Source organism: Fringilla coelebs (assembly GCF_963513975.1).
Source record: "Fringilla coelebs genome assembly, chromosome: 13".
NCBI lineage: Eukaryota > Metazoa > Chordata > Aves > Passeriformes > Fringillidae > Fringilla > Fringilla coelebs.
The window spans coordinates 9,876,775-9,898,553 of NC_140039.1; the positions used below are offsets into that span (position 1 = coordinate 9,876,775).

The window sequence follows — 21,779 nt, forward strand, 5'->3', positions numbered from 1 at the left end:
AAATTTTTTTAGAAAACAGACCAGGAGAAATAAGAACTGATTACTCCTAGCTACATAGCAAAATTAATTGACATGGTAAAGGAAACATTCAGTAACTAATGAGTAAAAGTCATAAATCAACACTTGCTAGGCAGCTGTCACAGCTGCTTGTTCACTCCCCCTCAGTGGGATGGGCGAGAGAACCAGAGAGCAGAAGTGGGAAAACCCATTGTTTGAGATAAAGCTGGTGTAATATGTAAGGCAACACTGAGCATGCAAGCAAAGCAACACACAGAATTCATGCACTGCTTCCCATGGGCAGGAAGATGCCTGGCTGTTTTCAGGAGAGCTCATCAGGCACAAGAGTTATTTGGGAACACAAAAGCTGTGACTGTGAAGGTCCTCTCTTCAGTTTGTGGAGGCTGAGCGTGATACAACAGTATGGATTATCCCTGTGGTGAATTTGGGTCAGCTGTCCTCCCTGCGCTCCCTCCCAGCCTCTCCCTACTTGCAGGGTGGGAGCAGAGCAAGAAACTGGGGAAGCTTTGACTCTGTGTAAGCCCTGTTGGACAACAGCTAAAACACCAGCATGTGATCAACACTGTTTTCAGTCTGAAATTCAAAACACAGCAGCAGACAGGCTGCTACAGGGAAAAGTAACTCCATCCCAGCCATACCCAGTACATGAGTTCATGCTGCAGAAATAACATACAGGGAAAGATGCAAAGACCATACCTTCATCTCGATGACTGTTTGCAGAGCCTTCGTCTTTGCTGGCTCAGGCTGAAGTTGGGTTCTTCTATGCAGTTCCTGTGGAGGGACACGATAGAAATAAACTTGACGACTCATCTTTCCATTATTTTAACCGCTCACATGAACTCATTGCAACAAAATAAAAGTCTGATGACAAAAAGCAGGTAACTCCAAGTGCTACAGGTGCTTCCCTGGCTGCATCCCCTCTGCCACCGCTGCACTCTCTGTCTTGTGTTACAGCCAACTCTGACAGCACATGCGCTATTTCTGAAACCCCTTATCAATAATTAACGGCAGGCGTGACAACCCAGCAAGGAATTTCTTAGTCCAGATACAATGCTGCTGTCGCTGCTTAAACAACAAAACTTTATTCAATTCTAATTCAAATACTGGAAAGTGTTAAATCTTCTACTGCAGTTTCTTCTTAATTTTTCCTCTATTGTCTGAAATAAGCAATTTAAACGCATTATATTCAAATTTGACATTTTAAGGATAATAATTATGTAGTGGGCTGACGCACCACACACTACAGTAGCATTAACATTTCAGTTTTCACGTTTTCATACTAGTTTTTATGCATCTTAATCCACAGGCAAAAGAAAAATGGATTGCATTGGATAAGACAAAGTTAACAGTACCAATCCATACTGGTCTTTATAAAAACAATAATTTCAAAAAATCCACAAGCAGCACTCAGTCTCATGAAACCAGAGCTCCATCTTGGTATGACATATCCTGATAAAAAAACTCACATAAGTAGCTGGAAAAAATGTAGAAAAGGTGTGACAAAACACTTTCATTTGAGAATTTGGTGATGCTTATTCTCTTCCCATAAACCATCTGAGAAGTTTATTAAAAAAAAAAAACCTGAAACAGGACAGATATTGTCTGATTTCTACTCCTTTGAAGTCCTTCTGCTCTAAAGGACAGAGTGCCATCCATGATGTCTTTATGTCCCAGTTCTTTCTACTTCAATGCTCCACACAGAATCCTGAACTAACCTTGTAGCCATGAAAAAGATGTTTATGCTTGAGGCCAAGGAGCCAAGGTCTTGCCTCCCTTATAACCCAGAAGATTAAAATTTTTTTTGTATCACAAACTATCAGTCAGTTTCTTCTTCTGTGTAGCAACAAACATATTGCTTATCCATGACTGAGAAAAAAACTGCTCTCAAAGACTAATTACTGTATGTTATTAAACTAAAGTCTACTGCTAATAAACATCTTTATAAAATAGATTTAAAAATGTGCGGCCTAATGTACTAAAATAACTGAAAGAGACATATTAGTATACTCAACACTAAGTCTGAACAGTTTTTTATTACATTAAATATACTGCAGGTACATATACATATATTTAAACTACCTTTAACAGGTAAAAGTCAACTTATAATTTTGCTTTTATGCATTTTTCAAATGCTTTGGCATTTATGAAATTCTTTCTGCGTTTATGAAATAGTATATCTGATTGGACCTTTTTCCTTGTGGCTTTTTCAATTTACATGCAACTCTCCATATTATAAAAAGAAAGAAATCACCTATGCAAGGAATCGCTCAATCGCCACCAGCTGTTTTTCTTAGATGAAATAAGTACCTTCACTGCACAAATGTTTTAAAAAATAAGAGTATGTAATGAATTTGTCATACAGTTACACAAAAGAATAGTTGGCCAGTCATACCACTATCAGATCAGCAAAAATTACAGCTAATTCTAAGACCAGACTTTGCTCCCCAGGGCCATATAAACTGAGCTGGAATATAAACAGGATTCCACACATTGCCCAGGGAGACAAACCAGAGTTTCCACCCCCTTAGCCAAAGATGTATAGACTGCCAAAGATGCGTATTCCAAGATGTCTATCATAGCATGAAGCCTTGCCTCATAATGCTTTTCCTGTTTGCTTTATGAATCAATCTGATGCTGGCTGACTTAAAAGCTTTTCTTCTCTATCCCTGACGGTAAAATGAAGCAGACTTCAGGATTCTGGAGAAGATCAGAAAATGACTCCCACTTTATTATTTTGTGTGGGTTTTCTTCCAATCAGATTCAAATGTTTGGAGACTCCCACAAGGCTCAGTTCTTGAATTTATGTTGTTCTATGTATGTGCTTTTTCATTTGGGGTACCTGATTCAGGGATAATCTTTTGGGGTACTAATTTAAGGATACACTTTATGTGCATGATACCTTACCCTGATTGTTTTACTGTCTGAGGTCATCTGGAGGCTTTCAAATTTGCCTGAACAGCTAAGCAAGAGATATTCTAGAGATTTCAGAAAGTCCTCATAGCCTAAGGAAACTAGATTTTTATCCATTACATCATTTCTGGAATGATGTCTATTTCTTGTTTTCAGTTTCTTTTTATAAAAAGCCCAGAGAGACAAATAAGAAAATGTGGGGGGCAGAAAAAATAGAAAACTTACTATGGATAGTTTATTTTAACCTTAACTGTATTGAAGGGAACTCTTGATTCTTATATCCATGAAAAAATTCTTGTGTCATCATCTCTGCAACAATCAGAGCCTATACTAAAAATCTCTCAGAGATGCCATCATTTATAAAATTAGATTTCCTTTAAATCCTTCTATATGACACCTGATTCTGAGTAACCACTTTACACATGCAAATTAATTACAATTAATTATAATTAATGCGTAACCAAATGCCCACACCTTGTATTTCCTGATGATGCTTAGTTGTCAAGGTGATTAATGCACCCACACAAAACTAGCAGGTAATCAGATCTCCTTCACATTAAATTTACTTGAATAGTCTTTGCTTTTAGACTAAAATGAGCTTCAATCCAAACTTTGTCATTGCTTTCTCCTTCCACATTAGCATCTTGTACTGGCCTCAGAAGCAACTTTAGCACAAAATCTTAACACTAATTTAAACACCAAAAAAAATCCAAAGAGGAGACAGATTATAAATATGATCTTAAAATACCGGTGGAATATGAATTCTATTGTTTTATTCAGAATTTGATAAGAAGATATTGGATTTTGTCATAAATCACTGGTGCTGAAAATCCCCACTACATAGCATAATCTGAACCTTATACTAATTACACAAATAAAACTGTGGTTTTATCCCACCTTTATTAAAAGACACTTCATCCCTTGGCTGCAGGAAAGTCAAGGTGCTGCAAACTGATCTTTACTCTGTTTCTGAAATATTTTATTAATGTTCCCAAGACATCAGTGACTGTGTTGTTCTCATTCAATGATACCAACACTGTCAATGTAGTTCAAGGTTTTACATTTATTTACACAAAACTGCCTAAAATACTGACATAAAGTGGTAGAAAGGAAATTTTAAAAATAGAAAAATAGGCAATTTATAGATAGTGTGAAACTGTGTCTGCATTGGAAGAAGAAAGAAAAATTATTAAAGAAGGCAGTATAAAAACTGGCATGAGCAACCACTGTGTCAGTAAATGTAGCTTTTTTTGCCTTCACAGACAAAATGCACAATCTGCAAATCACAGCAGACAATGGCATAAGAGCTGCTAGTTCTCTCAAACACCTCCAAGCACACTGGTTCCATTCCTCTGGAAAAGAAAGCCTTGGTAGTTCTTCTACAGGATCAGCTTGTCTGAACTATAAAATTTAGATCAGTAGTATTTCAATATTTCAACCAATTATTTAGGCAAAAGCACAGCACTTACCCAAAGTGTCTAAACAGTAGTGTTTCTTTAGCCAAATATACCATTAGAAACACTGATCAAATTCAATTTAACCAGAATACTAGAGAAATGGAACATACAGGAATTGATTCACACTAAACATACAGACTTATCTGCTGTTTTCTAACTCTTCACATCTACCCCCAGACAAAACAGCCTCACAGCAATTAAAATTAAAGTAGATTTAAGAAATCCTGATCAAACTCTTTGTCTTTCTGGAAACCATAAACTGACTACACAAAATTCCCATTTCTGTCTTCAGTGCACAGGAAAAAGAAGCCCTTTTATTGGAAAGGATTCTAAAAATCATGTTACCATTAATTTTCTTTTAAAAATTCACCATTATAGGTATTTGAACTCTAGGAGAACCTGTTAAAGAAGTTTTGTCAAATTTCAACAAATTTTATAGCTTGAAGAAATGAAAATGTGTGTACAAGAACATGAAATGAAAAATTAGAGGAAATGTGAAGAGCGGATAGCTACAAAACTTCTGCAGAGATTATCTTTGTAAATTAGGGGAATTAAAACTTGTTAAGTTCTCAGAGTTAAGCAAAATACTCAGATGCATACCTAATTCTCTCTCCATTTTTCATTTTAAATAAATAGATATGAATTTTGATTAATATGAAAGAAATTGCATTAATTAAGGACCACCACCAAACTATAAAACAAAGGTCAATAGTACATCATGACAGACAAGTCCAGCAATAATCTCAGTGGCCTCAGTACTACTCTTAAACAATGGGTCTGACACCCTCCCTGACCTACATTTAAAAAATTGGAGATGTCAAGAAGAGCACAAGGGAGAAAGGAGGAGTTTTTAGATCAGTTGAAAACCCACACTGAATCACAAGCCAAAGTATTTCTTTGCAATGATCAGACTTCCATTTATTCCTGAACTCCTGCATATAAGAGGGGTTTATGAAGTTTTACTAACAGACTATGAGGAAAAATAATCTGAGATTTAAGAAACTCAGCTTTTCTTTGACCTGTATGTCAAAAACACCTTAAGCAACCACATGCGTTGTCATACTGGAAGTTTGTCCTCTGGCAAGAGACCACATACAAAAAGTTTCAAGTGAAAACAAGGTTTGTATATGGAGCTTGAAATGCATGTGGGACAATTTAGTTTGTAATTGAAAGCACACAGAGTGTTTTCTGAAAGGAGCTACTGAAACTCCACTTTTACCAGAATTCTTGAAAATGTATTTGTTTTCTTTGTAGATGGAATAAAACTCCTAGGGGATCATTTCTGTTTTGCACAGTACCATTAATCTCTTGTCCTCTTACCAAAATTACTTCCCCAAATTTAGAAAAAGGGAAGAGCTATTGCTTTACACATATTTTCAGAAAAAGAAACTTTGACAATAAACAATTTTCTCCCTTTTCACCATTTTCTTTAAGAAGGCATACCAAAATGCTTGAGTGTCTGCAGTAAAGGAAGGCCATATATTTGTTTACAGGTGTGGTCCATCAGAATCAGTAAATAGCTGTTCCAACTGCTGCTTATGCTTCTGCAAAGCAAATATACTCTAGAAACATCCTGGCTAAAAATTTTTCTCTTTTCGGTGCATATAAAGATTAAAAATTGCACAGAAAAATGTGCCTTTTTTTAAAAAAGCTAAATGCTTACATAGTCATTTATTAGTAACTCAGGTGCACTAAAAAGAGTAACTTAACTTGCAGTAGGACACATAAATTAAACATTGTTGGGAGTTATAAACCAGGATTTTTAGCTATTTGGTTTTGGGCATGGGGATCTTTTTTTAGAAGACTATCTTTTAATAAAATCACATCTTCAAATTCTTAAAATGCAAAATCCTTGTTACAAATCCTTGGTGTAATCCATAGAGTCTAAAAACTCCTTATCCAACAAATCCATGATTTTAAAGACTTATTTCCACTACTTCCCTCCCATTTAGAAGCTTGAGCACACAAAGAACTTTTTAATAAGGCTGAAAAAGAAAGCAATATCCCATCAGTTTTGGAATAAATGTAACACAAACCATGGAGTAATAATGGAATTCCACCTTAGGGTGTAACTAAGAATAGACTTCCCTTACTCCTGCCATCAAAAGCATACAGGCAATGCTTCAAAGGGTAAAGTCACAACAAAGACTACTAAATACAATCCCAAGATCCAGAACACACAGTAGAGATGCTGCTGTGTGCCAGCTCCACTCTTCATAAACAATAAAAAACCAAAGCCATCTAAACATGGACAGTACTACAAGATAGGATGTTACCAGCAGTGCCAACACACAGTGCTTGTGGTATTTCTATAGCCACTTCATCTAAAGAGAGGAAAGCAGTTTTCCAACAGTTCTTTCTATACTCACACAGCTAACCTCCTGATAGCTTCCTTAAACAAACTGAAACCTAAGAGTTCTGTCCTAGAAAAACAAAAAGACCAAGGGTGATATTCTGTTAACTGCTTTCCCCACCTTCCAACCTATGCACACACCCAGCAATACTTATTTAATTTCTGCTCTGCACCAGTGCTTCTCTTCAGCCTGATTGCAGATGCAAAACCAATTTAAATTATTAAATTAAGAACTTAGTTTTCAAATGGCAGCAAAATAGCCCTGCCAAAACCAGACTCAAACTCGACAGCTCGAAGCCAGAAGGACTACATATTTCACACACTTGCTGCACAGAGTTCTTAAGGTTACTGCAGAATGTGTTAGCTGTTGTTAACACGCACAGAACTTCAAACATGTGTTCACTTTTCTGGTAGAAATCCTTTTATAAACTTAACATTGAGAAAACATCAATCACTGTAAACAGCCTGAGCCAACCCAGGGGAATGCTGGCCCACCCCCATGTTGCAGTAATATTTCAAATTTATTAGCACAGGATTTTTTAATTTTGAAAAGCATAGCTGTATCTACTAATGTCCAGACTTATTAATGGATATACTCTTTTGTTATTACCTTTTCTAGCCTACATTTTCATGTCTCTTTTCCCTTCATGTGGACTTGGTGAAATCACTACTAAAATAACTTACAGGTTTGATTTTCAGTTCCCTAATTCTTCAGGAAGTGCTTTTCTAAATATGGGTGAGTTTTACTTACATGCATTTAAAATTACTGCTGGCTTCGGCCATATAGTATTTAAACTTAATCAGTAAAGCCAGCAAACATCAGAGTTAATAAGACTTCAAATGTGTAAGTTCATTGGCTCTGTGGTACATCAAGTTTTTTAAAATGCAAATAAAATTTTGTGACAGTATTTGTGGCATCCAAGGGCCCATACACTGAGACAAATACTATCCAATAGCTCAGTCAATGGGATTGAGCACAGCCTCAGCAAGCTCACTGATAGAACCAGGCTGTTGGTTGGGAAGGAATGGGTGAGGGGGCAGTGACAGGCTGCAGGAATGGGCTCCTGGGAGCCCTCAAGGGGCAGGTCCTGCACCTGGGAGGGGGCAATGCCCAGTATCAGAACATGAGCATGGAGAGCAGTGCTGCAGAAAAGGGGTGGACATAGTGGTGGATGAAAACTTAAGATACTATTTTCTAACAAAGATTACAGTTATCATATCATCATGTAACAGAATATCAAAGCTCTCAGTTAACAACATTATCTCCCCTAGATGCTCAGGGAAATGTCATCCCTACATTCCCAAGTGTTCTATATAGCTGTTGGGTTATGCAAATGTATAGCAGAGAGGGACATGAGAGCAGTAACCTAAAGAGATAAGACATGAATATTTTTTCACACAATTTGAGTGATGAGCATGCTTTGGAAGGTGGGCATTTTGGTTTGTTTTTTAAAAAAAAACTTGTAAATAGCATACTTTTTAACTTAAAGCGAAAATTTTATGCTTGTCAAAAGAACTTGCCACACCACAATCAACCTAAAAAAAGAAAGAAATTAGTTTGCATTGACTTTTTAAAAAAATCCAGTTTTTGGATCTGCCAGAAACTGAATTTAAGGCACCCAGCAATTCAATGCAGCTATGCCTCTCAGTTGAGATTTGCCAACCAAGTCAGACTTTCTCAAGAGGGACTTGAGAAAAAGGGAAGAGTGGGGGTAATGTCTAAACATTTGAGAATGCAAAACACTTATTTCACTCTGAAATTATAGGAACACATTAAAATCAGAAAAATAGAGTTGATTCTACCTGAGAATATTGGAGTGAAGGAAACACCAATGTCCTCTACAACAGCCTTGCTGCACAGACTGTGTTCTACCACAACCACAGAAAAGAAATGTATTTCATATAGGAAATGCAGTCATATAGGAAACAACCTGCACAGGTAGTTTATTGAATATTTATCATCCTCGAAAGTTTTTCAAGAGTCTCTTAAAGTGAACCTCATATATCAGCTCACAATAATTTTTTTTAAAAAAGAGAAATAAAATCCACTTAGCACCTGCTCTGATTCTTTTTCCATTGCCTGGGAAACTAAGTGTTGCTTGGTAACTCAAATCCATCTGTTCAAATTTCCTCTTCCAGTCTTCCATTTTTATCAGAACAGAAAAACCCACACAAGAACTGAATATATGATCAGGAAAAAAAAAGAAACTAAAAACCACCAACAAAAAAACTACTTTATCACTGCATAAAAGATACAGCAGTTCCTTATCTGTTTTTAAATTATGGCAGAGTGAAAAGTGTCTGATGTTGTCTCTTAGGAACAACAACACTTCATATCACAGATAACTTTAAAGTATGGGAAAACAAATTCTTTATTCTATTCCTTTTCTTTACCTCAGGGCAACACAAGGAGCAAGACACTCCACTTCCTCACACTCCACTCCACTTCCTCACACAGTTCAGACTTCACCTTTCCTGTATCTACATGCTGCCATGAATACCTATAGATCAGGGGCTGAGGGACAGTTTAAAAACTACTTCCCTGTGCATCAGTACTCCAAATAAATGCTAAATGCAGAGATACTATAAATACAACCAAATGCTTCGTTTTTTTCCAGAGATGTAAATGAAAAGAATCTCGACCAAAATTACTGCTATTATTTCTTGTGATTAAAAACAGACCCTAAAGAAGAATTTTCAAAACTTTGTGAATCCATGTAATGATGCTTGCATAGGTTAAGACTGGAAAACTGGCAAATAGAGAAAAACTGCATGTTGACATAGGATACTAAATTCTGTGCAGAAGACATGATCACATGTATTTAAAAAATCCACCATGTTCCAAACAGAAGTGGTGGCAATAATAAACCACTGTTTTCTATATTTTCCATGTTTTACGTTTTTTTAGGCACAAAACTTACCTCAGTATAGGTATGGGGTTTGGTTTCTTTTGATAACTTTTTAAGTCTTTTTGATAACTATTACAGAAGGCCTGAATATAGCAGGTACATTTCAACAAATAAAACTGCCTTAATATACTGAGAAAAAAATTACATGCTATGTATTATGTGGTTTCTATATATTTTTAGACTCAAAAACTTAGAATTACTTCTATTATAATTATCTTTTGTCATATTTGTTTCAAAAGAGAGGCAGAGTCAGCTCAAGGCTTTTCAGAGTACTTTGTTTCAGGAGACGTTTTTATAAAGAAGACAGTTTAATGTTTTCTTCTCTTTGCCACACTGTTCTCTTTCTGACAAACACATTCTCTCTTTTATGCGGAGCACAGGACACTGTAATGCTCATGACCAGCCAGAAGTACTGCAGGGACCTCAATTCATACCCAAGAAGGAGTTTTCTCTTTTTTACCATTTCCCCTTTCCCTTTTATATTGAAATTAGAGCTTAACTTAACTCAGTCTAAGGCAAGTATGGGATGCATATACATGACACCATCAACCCTTCCAAGCTCTGGTTCATACACTGAAGAATATATAAAAAGCAGAGGGGTTACAAGCAGCCAGAAGTTTCAGCTTAGGTATTTTTGAACTTCCAGAATAAAAAAGTCTACATATTCATTCCTCCCCCCTTGCAGGATTTGCATATATTGATCAGCAACATTATTAAATAGACACCTACATGGACCTTTACCTACCTGCATACATTTCATACAATGCTAAGTATAGATATCACAATATCAGTTGCTATTCCACAAAATGGTCATTTTTAATCATCAAGGTGGCAAACTTCCCACTCTATACAGGAAACCAGAATAATTTATCCAGCCCACAGCCTCTCCCTTTCTGCTTATGGACAGTTATGCACACCACTAGCACTTTCATTAAAAACTTGCAACTCATCACTAATCAAAAGGCCAAAAGCACATTCATTTTATGTGTAAAAATACAGACATTTCCCATCCATAGGCAGACACATCCTGTCACTAAGTTATTCCAACAGCATTTTGATCATCCATTATATCTACTTCTCATTTTAAGGTGGGAGGGAAGGTCAGAACACACCTTCAGTGTTTTATGTAGAGTTACCTCATCCACCCAGTCTATCAATTGCACAACCCCAGCAGTCCCACTCAAGAACTGTTTCCTCATCAGGACAGGGAAAGACAACTCATGGGACACCTTATGTTCCAGAAGGAATCAGGATCCACAGTTTTAGAAATCCACAGTGGTGCCTCCTTCCAGGATCAGGAAAACACACGCAGTGCTCTCTTCAGCTTTGAGCAGCCCAGGGATACACTGCACTGCTTCCCAGGGGAGTACTAATGGCAATAGATTCCTTTTATTTATACCAGTTGGATGAACAAGTCTAACTCATTATTTATGAAAATATTTCTGAACTAGAGAAATTATTTTGATGCCATTTTGATTCAATTAGCTGGTGATCCCCATGACAAGCAAAAGTCTCAGTGGTAAGCAGAGATATGTAGAATAGAAAGAGAATTCCCAACATGCTTAAAGATTCTTGTTAAAGTCCCTGCAGTCAATAAGCCATTTCTTCAAGGTTTGTCTTACACTAAACATGTTCTCTAGTACAACTACAAGCTAAAATTCCACTTCAGAACACTTTTTGCCTCCCACAAATGCCAAAAACATAAAATGCCAGTAACAGAAATGAGAAAGGATATGCAATAATATAAGCAAAATGACCCATAAAAGTGTTGGATTACTTCTCCATTCTAGCTACATGAAAAAGACTGGTTTTATACAACTGTGAAACTACCTTCAGTTTGACAAGGAAATTTGCAACACAGGTTGGCAGAAGAATCTAGTGTTACTATGGAGATTTGATTTGTAGAGTTTCACTTCAAAAGAGCAATTCTCTTTGGAAAACACAGTATGTTGCTAGAGAATCCTTAGCCATAATGAGAAAAGCCAATCTAAAAAAATCTTGATCTCTATTTAGCACTTAATAAATGCACTAAGACTTCAGTCTACATACTGTTGACAAAATTAGCATAATGAAACTTGCAGGTAAGTGTATGCCAGATAAATTCTTTTCAGAATATTCTATGACCTAAAACTCATAATAGAAAACAGAGAAAACTTTAGTCTGTGTGCTAGCACATGGATTCTGATATGCATAACAAAGGAGAACCAACCTTTTCCTGACTTCTACATACATTTCAAAAAACATCTCACACACATATTAATAATGTAGTTCTGAAATAGCTGAGAAAAAAGTGTTAAATAAGTGAGAATTACAAAATTTAACTCAACAGTTCCTTGCCAAGTCTCCACCTTAAAGACTACTACATTTTAGGGGATGAAATAATTTTCTTTCATCATTTAGTCTCAAGCCTAGTTATTAGAACATAAATATTAATGCTGTTAACTCAGTGATTATCAAGTTAACAGAAAATGTCTGTGCACTGAGACTGCAATGAGCTATTGCCCCTCACTTAAATATATTTATGGTTCACCCATCCATCAATTTTACACTTTTCTTCTGATACTTCTGTTAGGAGTTAGGCATTTGTAAATGCTGACACTTCTCTTTAGAGATTCTGTAACTCATACTGACTATTCTTTTCTTTCTACTCTCCCTTCACACTACAGAGCAACAACTCTTCACCTCAATACCACCTGAAATGTTTGATTTCACATTTATTTCATATTTCTTTCTCAAAGTTTTTATAGCCTTAGACAAGGTCAGTCCTAACAATTCTTTCAAATGCAGCAGTTTGTTTTCTATGCCTTCCCAAACATCCCTGTGAGGAATTTGATCTAGGCCTTCTGTAAATCACTAGGGAGTTTGAATCTGACACTGGTTTAAGCACACAGGACTCACTGAACATGCCAAATCTTCAGTCTAGATAGAAATGCCATTCATACACATTCCATAGTTTCAACTCACTGCTTAAGCTACATTTAGAAACTCTCAACGAGTACCAATTTACCAAATTGTCACTAAATGACAAAAAAAATCTGCTAAATCACCCAGTAAGTCTATAAATTGGCAGATTTTCCTTAATTTAAATATAGCAGTAGACTGATTATAACTATTACCCAAGCTCTACTGGCATCAGATAAAAAAGCTTAAAAAAATATTTTGGCACAAGATAATTCAAAACAAAGAGTTCCAGATAATCTAAGGGTTAAAAACTATAATACGTAGGTCAGTTGTACAGAGAAGAGAGAAACTGTGTGGAATAAGAACAGAAACCTAGAGAAAAGTTAGCTGGTGGAAAATTGCCAACTACATAAGTCTGTTGACATATTACAGAAACAATTTATTCCATAGTTTACTTACTGCATTACTTCTTGGTTAAATACTATCTGGTTATTTACAGCTCTCTATGGACTCTCACAATAGAGTCAGGCAGATTTTCTAGGCCCCTATATCTTACACACAGCCTCCATTTTCAAAATCACTTCTTCACATATCCTGCCAATTGATGGACTTATCCCACTAACGTCAAAAATTCTTGGCATCAACTCCTACCTAACAGCAATATCTTCAGGAACAGGTCCACAGTCAGTACCTCATCATGCCAAAGGATCCCTTTACAGGCATTATTCATTTTCTATCTGGATATTGCTCTGTGCCTTTTTTCAGAAGGCTGGATTTCAGGGCTGAACTCTGGCTCTCAGCAGGTCTCTGTGAACCAATGGTTTGACTCCTTATTTACATCAGCAGAAGTGTAATTCTAGTCAGTGACATCACTGCAGCAAAGTCATTGCAGACTATATCATGTGCAAGTCTGTTAAGTATAACCATGAATATGAGGATCTTACTGTATTTAGAGGCAATAAAAATGAAATGGATGTAACATTTTCACTTAGTAGCAAACATGCCAGCAATAAAACATCATACTACGTTAGATCTCTTACTTGCGCTTGTCTCTCTCACTGCTCAAGTCCTCCACACCCCATATCTCTGTAAACACAGTTTGGAAGTGTATTATTCTATGAAAGACCTAACACAAAGTTTCTTTGTAATTTTAATAAAAACATACTTTAAAATAACTACGTTTTATATACTTTTATTGAAAGTTCTTTGTCTTATTGCATTTGGATGACAGCATTTTCTTTAGAACAGTTTACAACACAAGGACATTTTTGTAGAAAAAAAAATTAGTGCAATCTAATCCTTCTTTTCACAGGCTTCTTCTAATCCTCTTATTTTTCGTGTTTTCTGTGAGGAAAACGATGGTACACAGCATGAGCTCATCAGAGGGTGACCTAAGAGAAAGAATGTGACAATGATGGTTTAATTTATTTTATTTTACAGAGCAATTAGGTAAAATGATTGTGATTCTGTACTTCATTAATATCTATCATGTAGCATTCTAAGAAGCAGCTACTATATAGGCCTCATATCATATGGCCAGAATTACAAGCCAAGGAACTGCATCATTACCTGCCTCCATTTAGTTTTTCAAGTTGGGATCATCAATTCCTTTGTCTGACCTTCCTCCTATGCAATGCATTTCCACCAGATGTTAAGAATCTGGAAGACAAGAAAAGGGAAAAAGAACCCTAAATTGATCTGTAGCTCATATCATTATCCAGCCCCTTAAAACAAAAAAAGCAAACCAAGAAATTAAAATATAATGATAAAGTAAATTTAACTGAAAAATTAGAAAAGAAAAATATTCCCAGATACATGCACAAATTGTTAGCTCTGTGATCACAAACATAAATATGAGTGTGACTGACAAATAATTCATTCACTGGAGCAAACTTACCACAGAAAGGCTGGTAGGACTTCTGTGGTTCACCGGGAAGAATGGGCCACTCTGAGGGCCCCCCTTTAGTTCTTCTGCTACACCCTGATGTTCTCCTCATCTGCAAATGTATGCATGCAGAACAATCCCTATATTCAGAATAAGTACCATTGTATGGGGTTCTTCTGAATTTATCAATGACTGCTTCACAAAATGAGAAATGGTCAAGTTAATGAGGGTTTTCTTGCTCAGGAACCAGACCTGAGTATGGTTCAAAATGTCATTTGTGGGTTCTCTTACCTATCTATAGGAAGAGGATTTCAATCTCAATATCTTTCTCTCTTTTCTTGAGCATATTAATGCTACCAAATTTCTGTTAGAATAGCTTTTAAAAACAGTTCTTGGAAATTCAACTCTATCACAGCTTATCTGGTTGTAAACAAGTAATCTGTTTATTCACAATAAACAATACTTCAGAGGTTAGAATTAAAGAATTTTTCACACATTGCTGTTTTGCTTATGCATTTCTCAGGGGCTTGGCTGTTGTGTTGGTTTGGGATGGGGTTTTTTTTCAATAATTAAGACTCATATGAATTATTTTTATCTTAGATTACTCAACAGCCTTACTCATGAGGCAATGACTTCCTGATAGTCATATAGGTTTCCAATACTTGCAAACCAAATATTCCAGGCACAGTGTTTAAATATGGTCATGCTCAATTACCAACATCTAAATACAGATGTTTATATCCATATTTGGCTGTTAATCATTATTTACCTATACCCATCTGAATTGTCAAAGTTTACTTTATTGGCAACTACCAGGTGAAGAAAAAGTGGAATCTGTACTTCTATTATTAGATTATCTCTATAAGGTCATTAAATTTGAGGTGACAGTAGACCAGAACTTTCAAGCCTGAGTGAGAAGAGACTTTGCCTAAGGGTAAGGCCTAAAGAACTACTGAGACAAGGCAAGAACTACTGAGAGACAGTAGCAATAGCTGGAAAGAGGACAAATTGTTTTCTAGATAACACAACTTATACAATTAACCTCATGGGCTTCCCTTACTATTTAAAGACCTGTGACTTCAGAATCTGAGAAACTCAAATCTAAACCAAACAATCTGAATAGTCTTATGGCTGGAAGGTGGGATATCTCAAAAGTAAGTCTCAAAGATTTAAATGCAATTTTTAAGGATAGGTACTCAGAATAAAATATGAAAATGTCCTTGCAACAGTGGGAGGAACTGCAGGCATCCATCAGCTCCTTTTTGCATGTGTTCAGAACGTCTCTAATACTGCCAGCACTAAGATACAAATTGTTTGCTGAAAATTGAAATATATCTGAATTACAGAAAATTCTTTGTCTTCCTCTTGGAACTCAGTTTAATGAGGATGTTCAGAGCATGTTCTGTCCTTCCATTCTCAAGTAGCTCAGCTCAGTACACTTGTACTGACTACCTTCACTAGGGCTGGACATCCTCAAATATCCACCTGGGAAACATGAGATTGCCATGAATACAGAGCTTCTGTCAAATTGCTGCAAAGCTACTGAGTTTTCTTTCCAATAATTCTGAAAAATCCCAAGGTACTATGGAAAAAGCATTTACCATTTAAGTAGAGTTTGAGGACTAGAAGTCTCATGGTATATTAAAGTACCACAAAGAAAACTCTCCCCTTTGTTTTTGCAGATTGTAAGAGTTTTGCACATTTTTTAAGCACAAATTCTGAATTTTCACATGAATACATATTAAACTCACTTGTGCGGTCTTTATATTCTAAAATTTATTTCTCAAATTTTGCTCAGTGTCCTTCAACCATAAAGAAATTAAGATCATATCCTATTAAGTTCCAAATATCCTAAAATACCAGCAGAACCTATTCAAAGAAGCCAAGCAAAATCTGGAACAGGTACATCTCACTGCTACTTCTCAGACCACTTCTCTGGTGATATTACATGAAAACAAAGCATCTTAAATATTCTAAGTTATGAAATTAGACTTTGTCAAGATTTAAGCAAAATCATAAAAACAGTTGTTCAAAGGATTTGCCTTCATCAGAAAAAAAAAACCTGCTGAGATTTTAATGCCAGTAATTTCCAACAGAGAACATTTAACAGAAAGCAGTCTGGGCACAGCTCAGATTACAAGTGAATGTATTTTATACTGAAGCTTTTGCATTACCATAACACATTATCTCATATAATTAGATTTTTCCAAAACCTCTAGAAAATGAACTTTCCACATGCTCTGGATTTTTGTTTATTGCCTAAACATGGTGTGCATGAACTAAACAATGCATTGTGGTAATAGGAATTATGAAAGAGCAACACTACAGCCTAATGGCCTATAGAAACAGTTCTGTAAAACCATCATCTCTAGCACAATATGTCTTAAACATATCACAGACTTTTAGTCTTTTATATCAAAAAGGGCAGAGATTAAAAAAATCCCCCTAATATAAATCCCCCAAAATATCCTTAGTACTAAACTCCTTAGCTCCAAAACTATTCTGCTGCTGCTATGATAATGAACATGCAGTCTAAGTCAGTGAAGAAATTGCATTTTTCACATGCCACCCATGAAGCTGCAGTATAAGACTTTTCTCAGTTACTTTCTGATATTTTTGCCTTTCCTATTTTCTTGCTATTTAGCAATGAACAGATGGCCCACTAAAAAATAAATAAATAAACCACAGCCCATACTGTAAGAGTCCATGAGCTACTAAAAAAAAAGTTTAAAACCATCTTTTAATTCAGTGCTATTTTATCTTAACATGTAAAACAAGACAGACTTTCACTAAAAAGTCAAAGAATTGCTTGCTCATTTAACCCCAACTGAGAAAACAAACAAAAAAGTTAGATTTGATTTCTCAGTGCATTAAATTAGGCAAGATTAACAGATTCATATATAAGCGCACTATATTTTGGCTCAGCTGTTATGGTACAATGACATCTAAAACAGCTTTTGACATGTGCTTTCAAGACAAAGCAATATATTGCTTCCAGTTATCACCTGTAGTGTTGACAATTATGAAAAATTAACGACACCTCATTACTTTCCCTCCTTCCTCCACGATCAATCATTACTTCAGTTCCTTTTCAAGAAATCCCCAACCAGTCCCTGAAAAATCCCAAAGAACTTTGTTCTTTACAGGTCATTTCCTGCTTTTTTATCGTGCTGGTTTCCAGGTTAGGTGAGACTCTGTCTCGGTGTGACAACATCTAAAATCTCATGTCCTTCAGGAACTTGCCAGCAACAAGAAATACAAGTGTAATGTAATAACGACTTCCAGTTCTGTCATCACATTGAACAATCCCAATACAAATTACTTTGTTCAGGTACCAGAGTGCATTAATCCATTCTTAATATACTGGTTTAACACAGCTGAGAATACAATGAAAACTTTCAAATATATCAAATATATTTCCTTTTTCTAGCAAGCTTTTGATAGGCTGTTCATGCAAGAAAGCATTGGAAAAACTATTTTCTGAAGTACATGTCTATAACTGCCAGGTGTTCTGTAAGACTCCACAGTTACAACACGCTCAGTGTATGCATTGCCTCTCCTTCACAGGAAGTGTCATTTTTTAAAATTTATTTTAACACCAAGAATCATGATGTATAGTGCTTCAAATCTTAAATGTTGGAAGGTAAAATTTAGACATCCAGAGCTCTGAAGGCATGCAAAATACAGAATTAGTGCAAAATATAGACAGTTCAATTTAATTTCTGAAAACAAAAAAGGTGCTCTATAGAGAATTACATTCCTACACTCAAAACCTCACCATTTTCTTCTAACATTTACATAAATTTTATTGCAACACTAAGAAAAGTTACTTTTGCATTTGGAAACATTTATGACAGAAGCATTGGTATTATCACTGTCTCAGAATTATTAGAACACTTAAGGATGCAGTAAGCAAGTTTGAATTTACACTGGAGAAAAAATCAAATACTTGCCTAAAACATCTTTAAAAGAACATTTGTCTGTCTTCAGAATCCATCTTTTTCATGAGACATTTCACCTAGTACTTCTATCATGCAAGAGAACTAAAATAAATCATCCCCCAAAACATTTTTACAGATCCATTAATACCACAAAGATCACTTTATATAAGATGCTATATATGGTATATTACTTACATAGAATACTATATTCCTGCAGCCAGGAAATGCACTTGGAAAAGAAAGATTCAGAGTGTGTACATTGACATGGATTTGGTGCATGCCGTCTGTATTTATCTAGATGCAGCTGTCATTCCCAAGCAATTGCTTTAGGAGGAGGTTGGGAAATAAGTGAAGTCCAAGCTGTGCACCAGGCAGGTGTGAGAGCCAGGCAGCCCCACAAAGTCACTGCTGTGCTGCACACACCTGGAACAGAGCTGGGAAAACAGCTGCCACTTACTCTGCACCTGCACCAGGGCTACACTCCCAGCATGAGAGAGGGAAGAACAAGGCATGACTGCTGCTGATCTTTGGACCCCAAGCACAGATGAGAGTGGAGGAGGGCGTGAAGTTGAATACAGAAAGCGTCAAAACATCTCAAAGAAATACGGAGAACAGACAAACTGGTAAACTTTACTTTTTCCAAGTTGCTTGTCGTGGTTTTTCCCTCTCAGTGAATCAACCCAAGCACTACGTAACACTTCAGGAAAGAAAATTTCTGAATAAATTCAGAGACAGATACTTAACAGTAATTCAGAGAGTATTCACAGACACAGTAACATTTTTAAGCCATCCTTAGGACTAACAGTTAGGGAAGAAGGGCTCCAAACCTTCAAACAAAAAGGCTTTTCTGACATCTAAGAGTGCCAAGTAGTTTTCTCATTATTTCAATATGCCTCAAAAGGAATACAGGTTAGTATATAACCTGATTAAATGTTTAATTCTGAAACTTGTCTTCGGCAAAAACTCTGAGTATGGCTTCATCACAATCACCCAATGATGAGAAACAGTAAACACCAAAGCAAGCCTAAAGTATCATGGAAAAGTCTCAATTGTTTCAGCCTGATACTGGCTGATACTGTTATTGCTGAATTCCTCCTTCAAAGTGAAATGGAAAAGAGATGGTAGACAAAACTTCAAAACATTAGATCTGGAATATTTAACTCAGCTCTGAAAAAGAAGGGGAGGACGTTCTTGTGGAAAGAGAATTCATGCAGGCCTTTCATAAAGCTGTGAGTTGCTGCAACCTCAAGTTGCAACAGTCCAGGGAAAGGCCAGGAATGCCAATGACTGCCAAGTGTACAAGACATAATTGTGACCGGGGTAGAACACAGTCAAATAAATTTAGTTGTCATAATGGCAAATGCAATTGTTCAAATCATGTATAAAACCTATTTCAATCTGACAAGCTTTCTTCATAAATTCATTCATGCTGTAAATTGCCTAAATGTTACTTTCCTGTAGTATCTATCCAGAAAAAGTGCTTCACCTGGCAAGCTAAATATGTTAAGCCAGCTCTTTTGCTCCTCTTCCCAGGAGTTTCTGCTCAAAGTGTCAGCATTTTGTAAATAACTAATAAGCATTTCACAAATATCACAATATCATGAAGCACATACACTGCTTGGCAGCATTTGCAATTTTACAGCCTACACCTTCCCTTATTTATGGAGTTTATGACTGTCATTCGGCCCAATTATTCTAGCAGGAAGGGATCATAGGCAATATTCAAACACATTTGACATTAGACCTAAAGCTCTACAAAACTGAATGAAAGATGCTTGTGAAGTCATCAACCATAAATTCATATACTGGTAATATTTAGCCTGCTAATAATGCAGTCATAATTTGTTTCCAAAGAAACAAAAGGGAAGTTTTTATGAAAATTTCTAATGCTATTTTTTCTAACAGACACAAAAACCACTCAGGTTTTCTGCATGCTTAAACCATTATTTTTTTTAGACTTTGCTGGAAAGCAAGCCATTCAGAAAAAAAAATGGTTAATAAATTAAAGAAAAATTTTGGATGTGGCACCTGGCTTCCAGATACATGTGATAGAAGCAAGAAACTCCTCCTGCTGAAGGACACAGCAGAAACAAATGATCAAAGTAGGCCCAGTTTGGAATCCTTCCAGAAGCTCCATCTTACCATCCTGAAGCCCACTATTGTTTTGATGAATTCGATTATCTGAGTTGGTGTTAAAAATGAACTTTTTTCCTGGGGGCCTATGCTTGTCTGTTCCCAATCTCTTGGTAAGAATTCCTTTTTCTGGCCAATCATGCTGTGCCTTAATGGTGCAGATGGGGAGGAAGCACTGCCAAGACCTCTGTAAACACTCACAATACTGTTGAGAGGCTGAAAGGTAACATTATTTTGATAATGGTTTCTGAAACTTGTTATCAGCAGAAAATCTTTTCTCTGCCACATGTCCTCCTATGTGAAAATATGCCATCTGCAAGTTGAGAGCTGAAAATTACTCTCTCCAGGCAGATCAGGAACAAGTGAGAACAAACTGATTGCTCTGACTGAAACATGCAGGTGTTCAGTCCACCAAGGCTCTGAAACAGACCAACATTTTTGTTAGGATAACAATGCATCTGCAATAAAAATCCTTCTTCCTGTGCTACAATGGTAGAATTTAGAATTTAGATTCTACTTCCTTTGTGAGAAAGCTCTACAAGGGGAAAAAGTTGTTTGTGCCATGTATGTGTGAAGGCGCTGCAAAATCAGAGAAATTGTCTACCACATATTTGTTCATCATCTTGCTCAAGATATGAAAACCTGCACAAGCATCTTTCATTTAAGATACAAAAAAAATAATATTTTTTTAAATAATTTTTTTTTTGAGAGAGAATGAATGCTACATCTTATGGAACGATCAAAGTGGTAACTCCCCAAGGATACTGTAATTCTTCATCAAAACAGATGTTTAATAGATGACAGCAAAGACAACTGAGCAGATAGTATATTGGGTGTTCTCATCTATTTGACACCAGCACTATCACTTATGAAATAGCAAATAGCAGCAAGCTTAATTAATCATAGCTGGGGACAGAAAACTTCCTCAGCAATGACATTGCCTATGATTCTTAAGATGTAGCAGAGAAACGTTCTTTCTCCATGAAAACACTGTTCTGTTAAATGACAGCTCCTTCCTCCAGATATTAAAACAAGGAATGCTGGAGCCATGGGAATGCCCAGTGTCTCACAGGTGCCCCAAGCTGAGAGAGGCTGTGGTTTAATTCAGCACTGCTCAAAACTTGCTAACAGCTGAAATGAGCACTGCTGGCTCCCCAATGTGCTTTCAGATGGGTTGCAGTTGCAGTATCAGAGCAAATACGGTGAAAATCCAACCCATCCAAAGAGGAAAATGACCTCTTAGTTTGCTCTTTAACTTTTGTAAATCAAATT

At 36.3% G+C, this 21,779-nt stretch overlaps 1 protein-coding gene across 1 annotated transcript in view; it reads right to left on the reverse strand.

Moving 5' to 3' along the window:
* Positions 1–21,779, reverse strand: part of ERC2 (ELKS/RAB6-interacting/CAST family member 2) — a 402,854-nt gene that overhangs the window by 320,757 nt on the left and 60,318 nt on the right. The window contains exon 4 of the mRNA XM_084214527.1: positions 715–789. Coding sequence (XP_084070653.1) covers positions 715–789 — 75 coding nt within the window. The remainder of the gene's footprint in view (positions 1–714; positions 790–21,779) is intronic.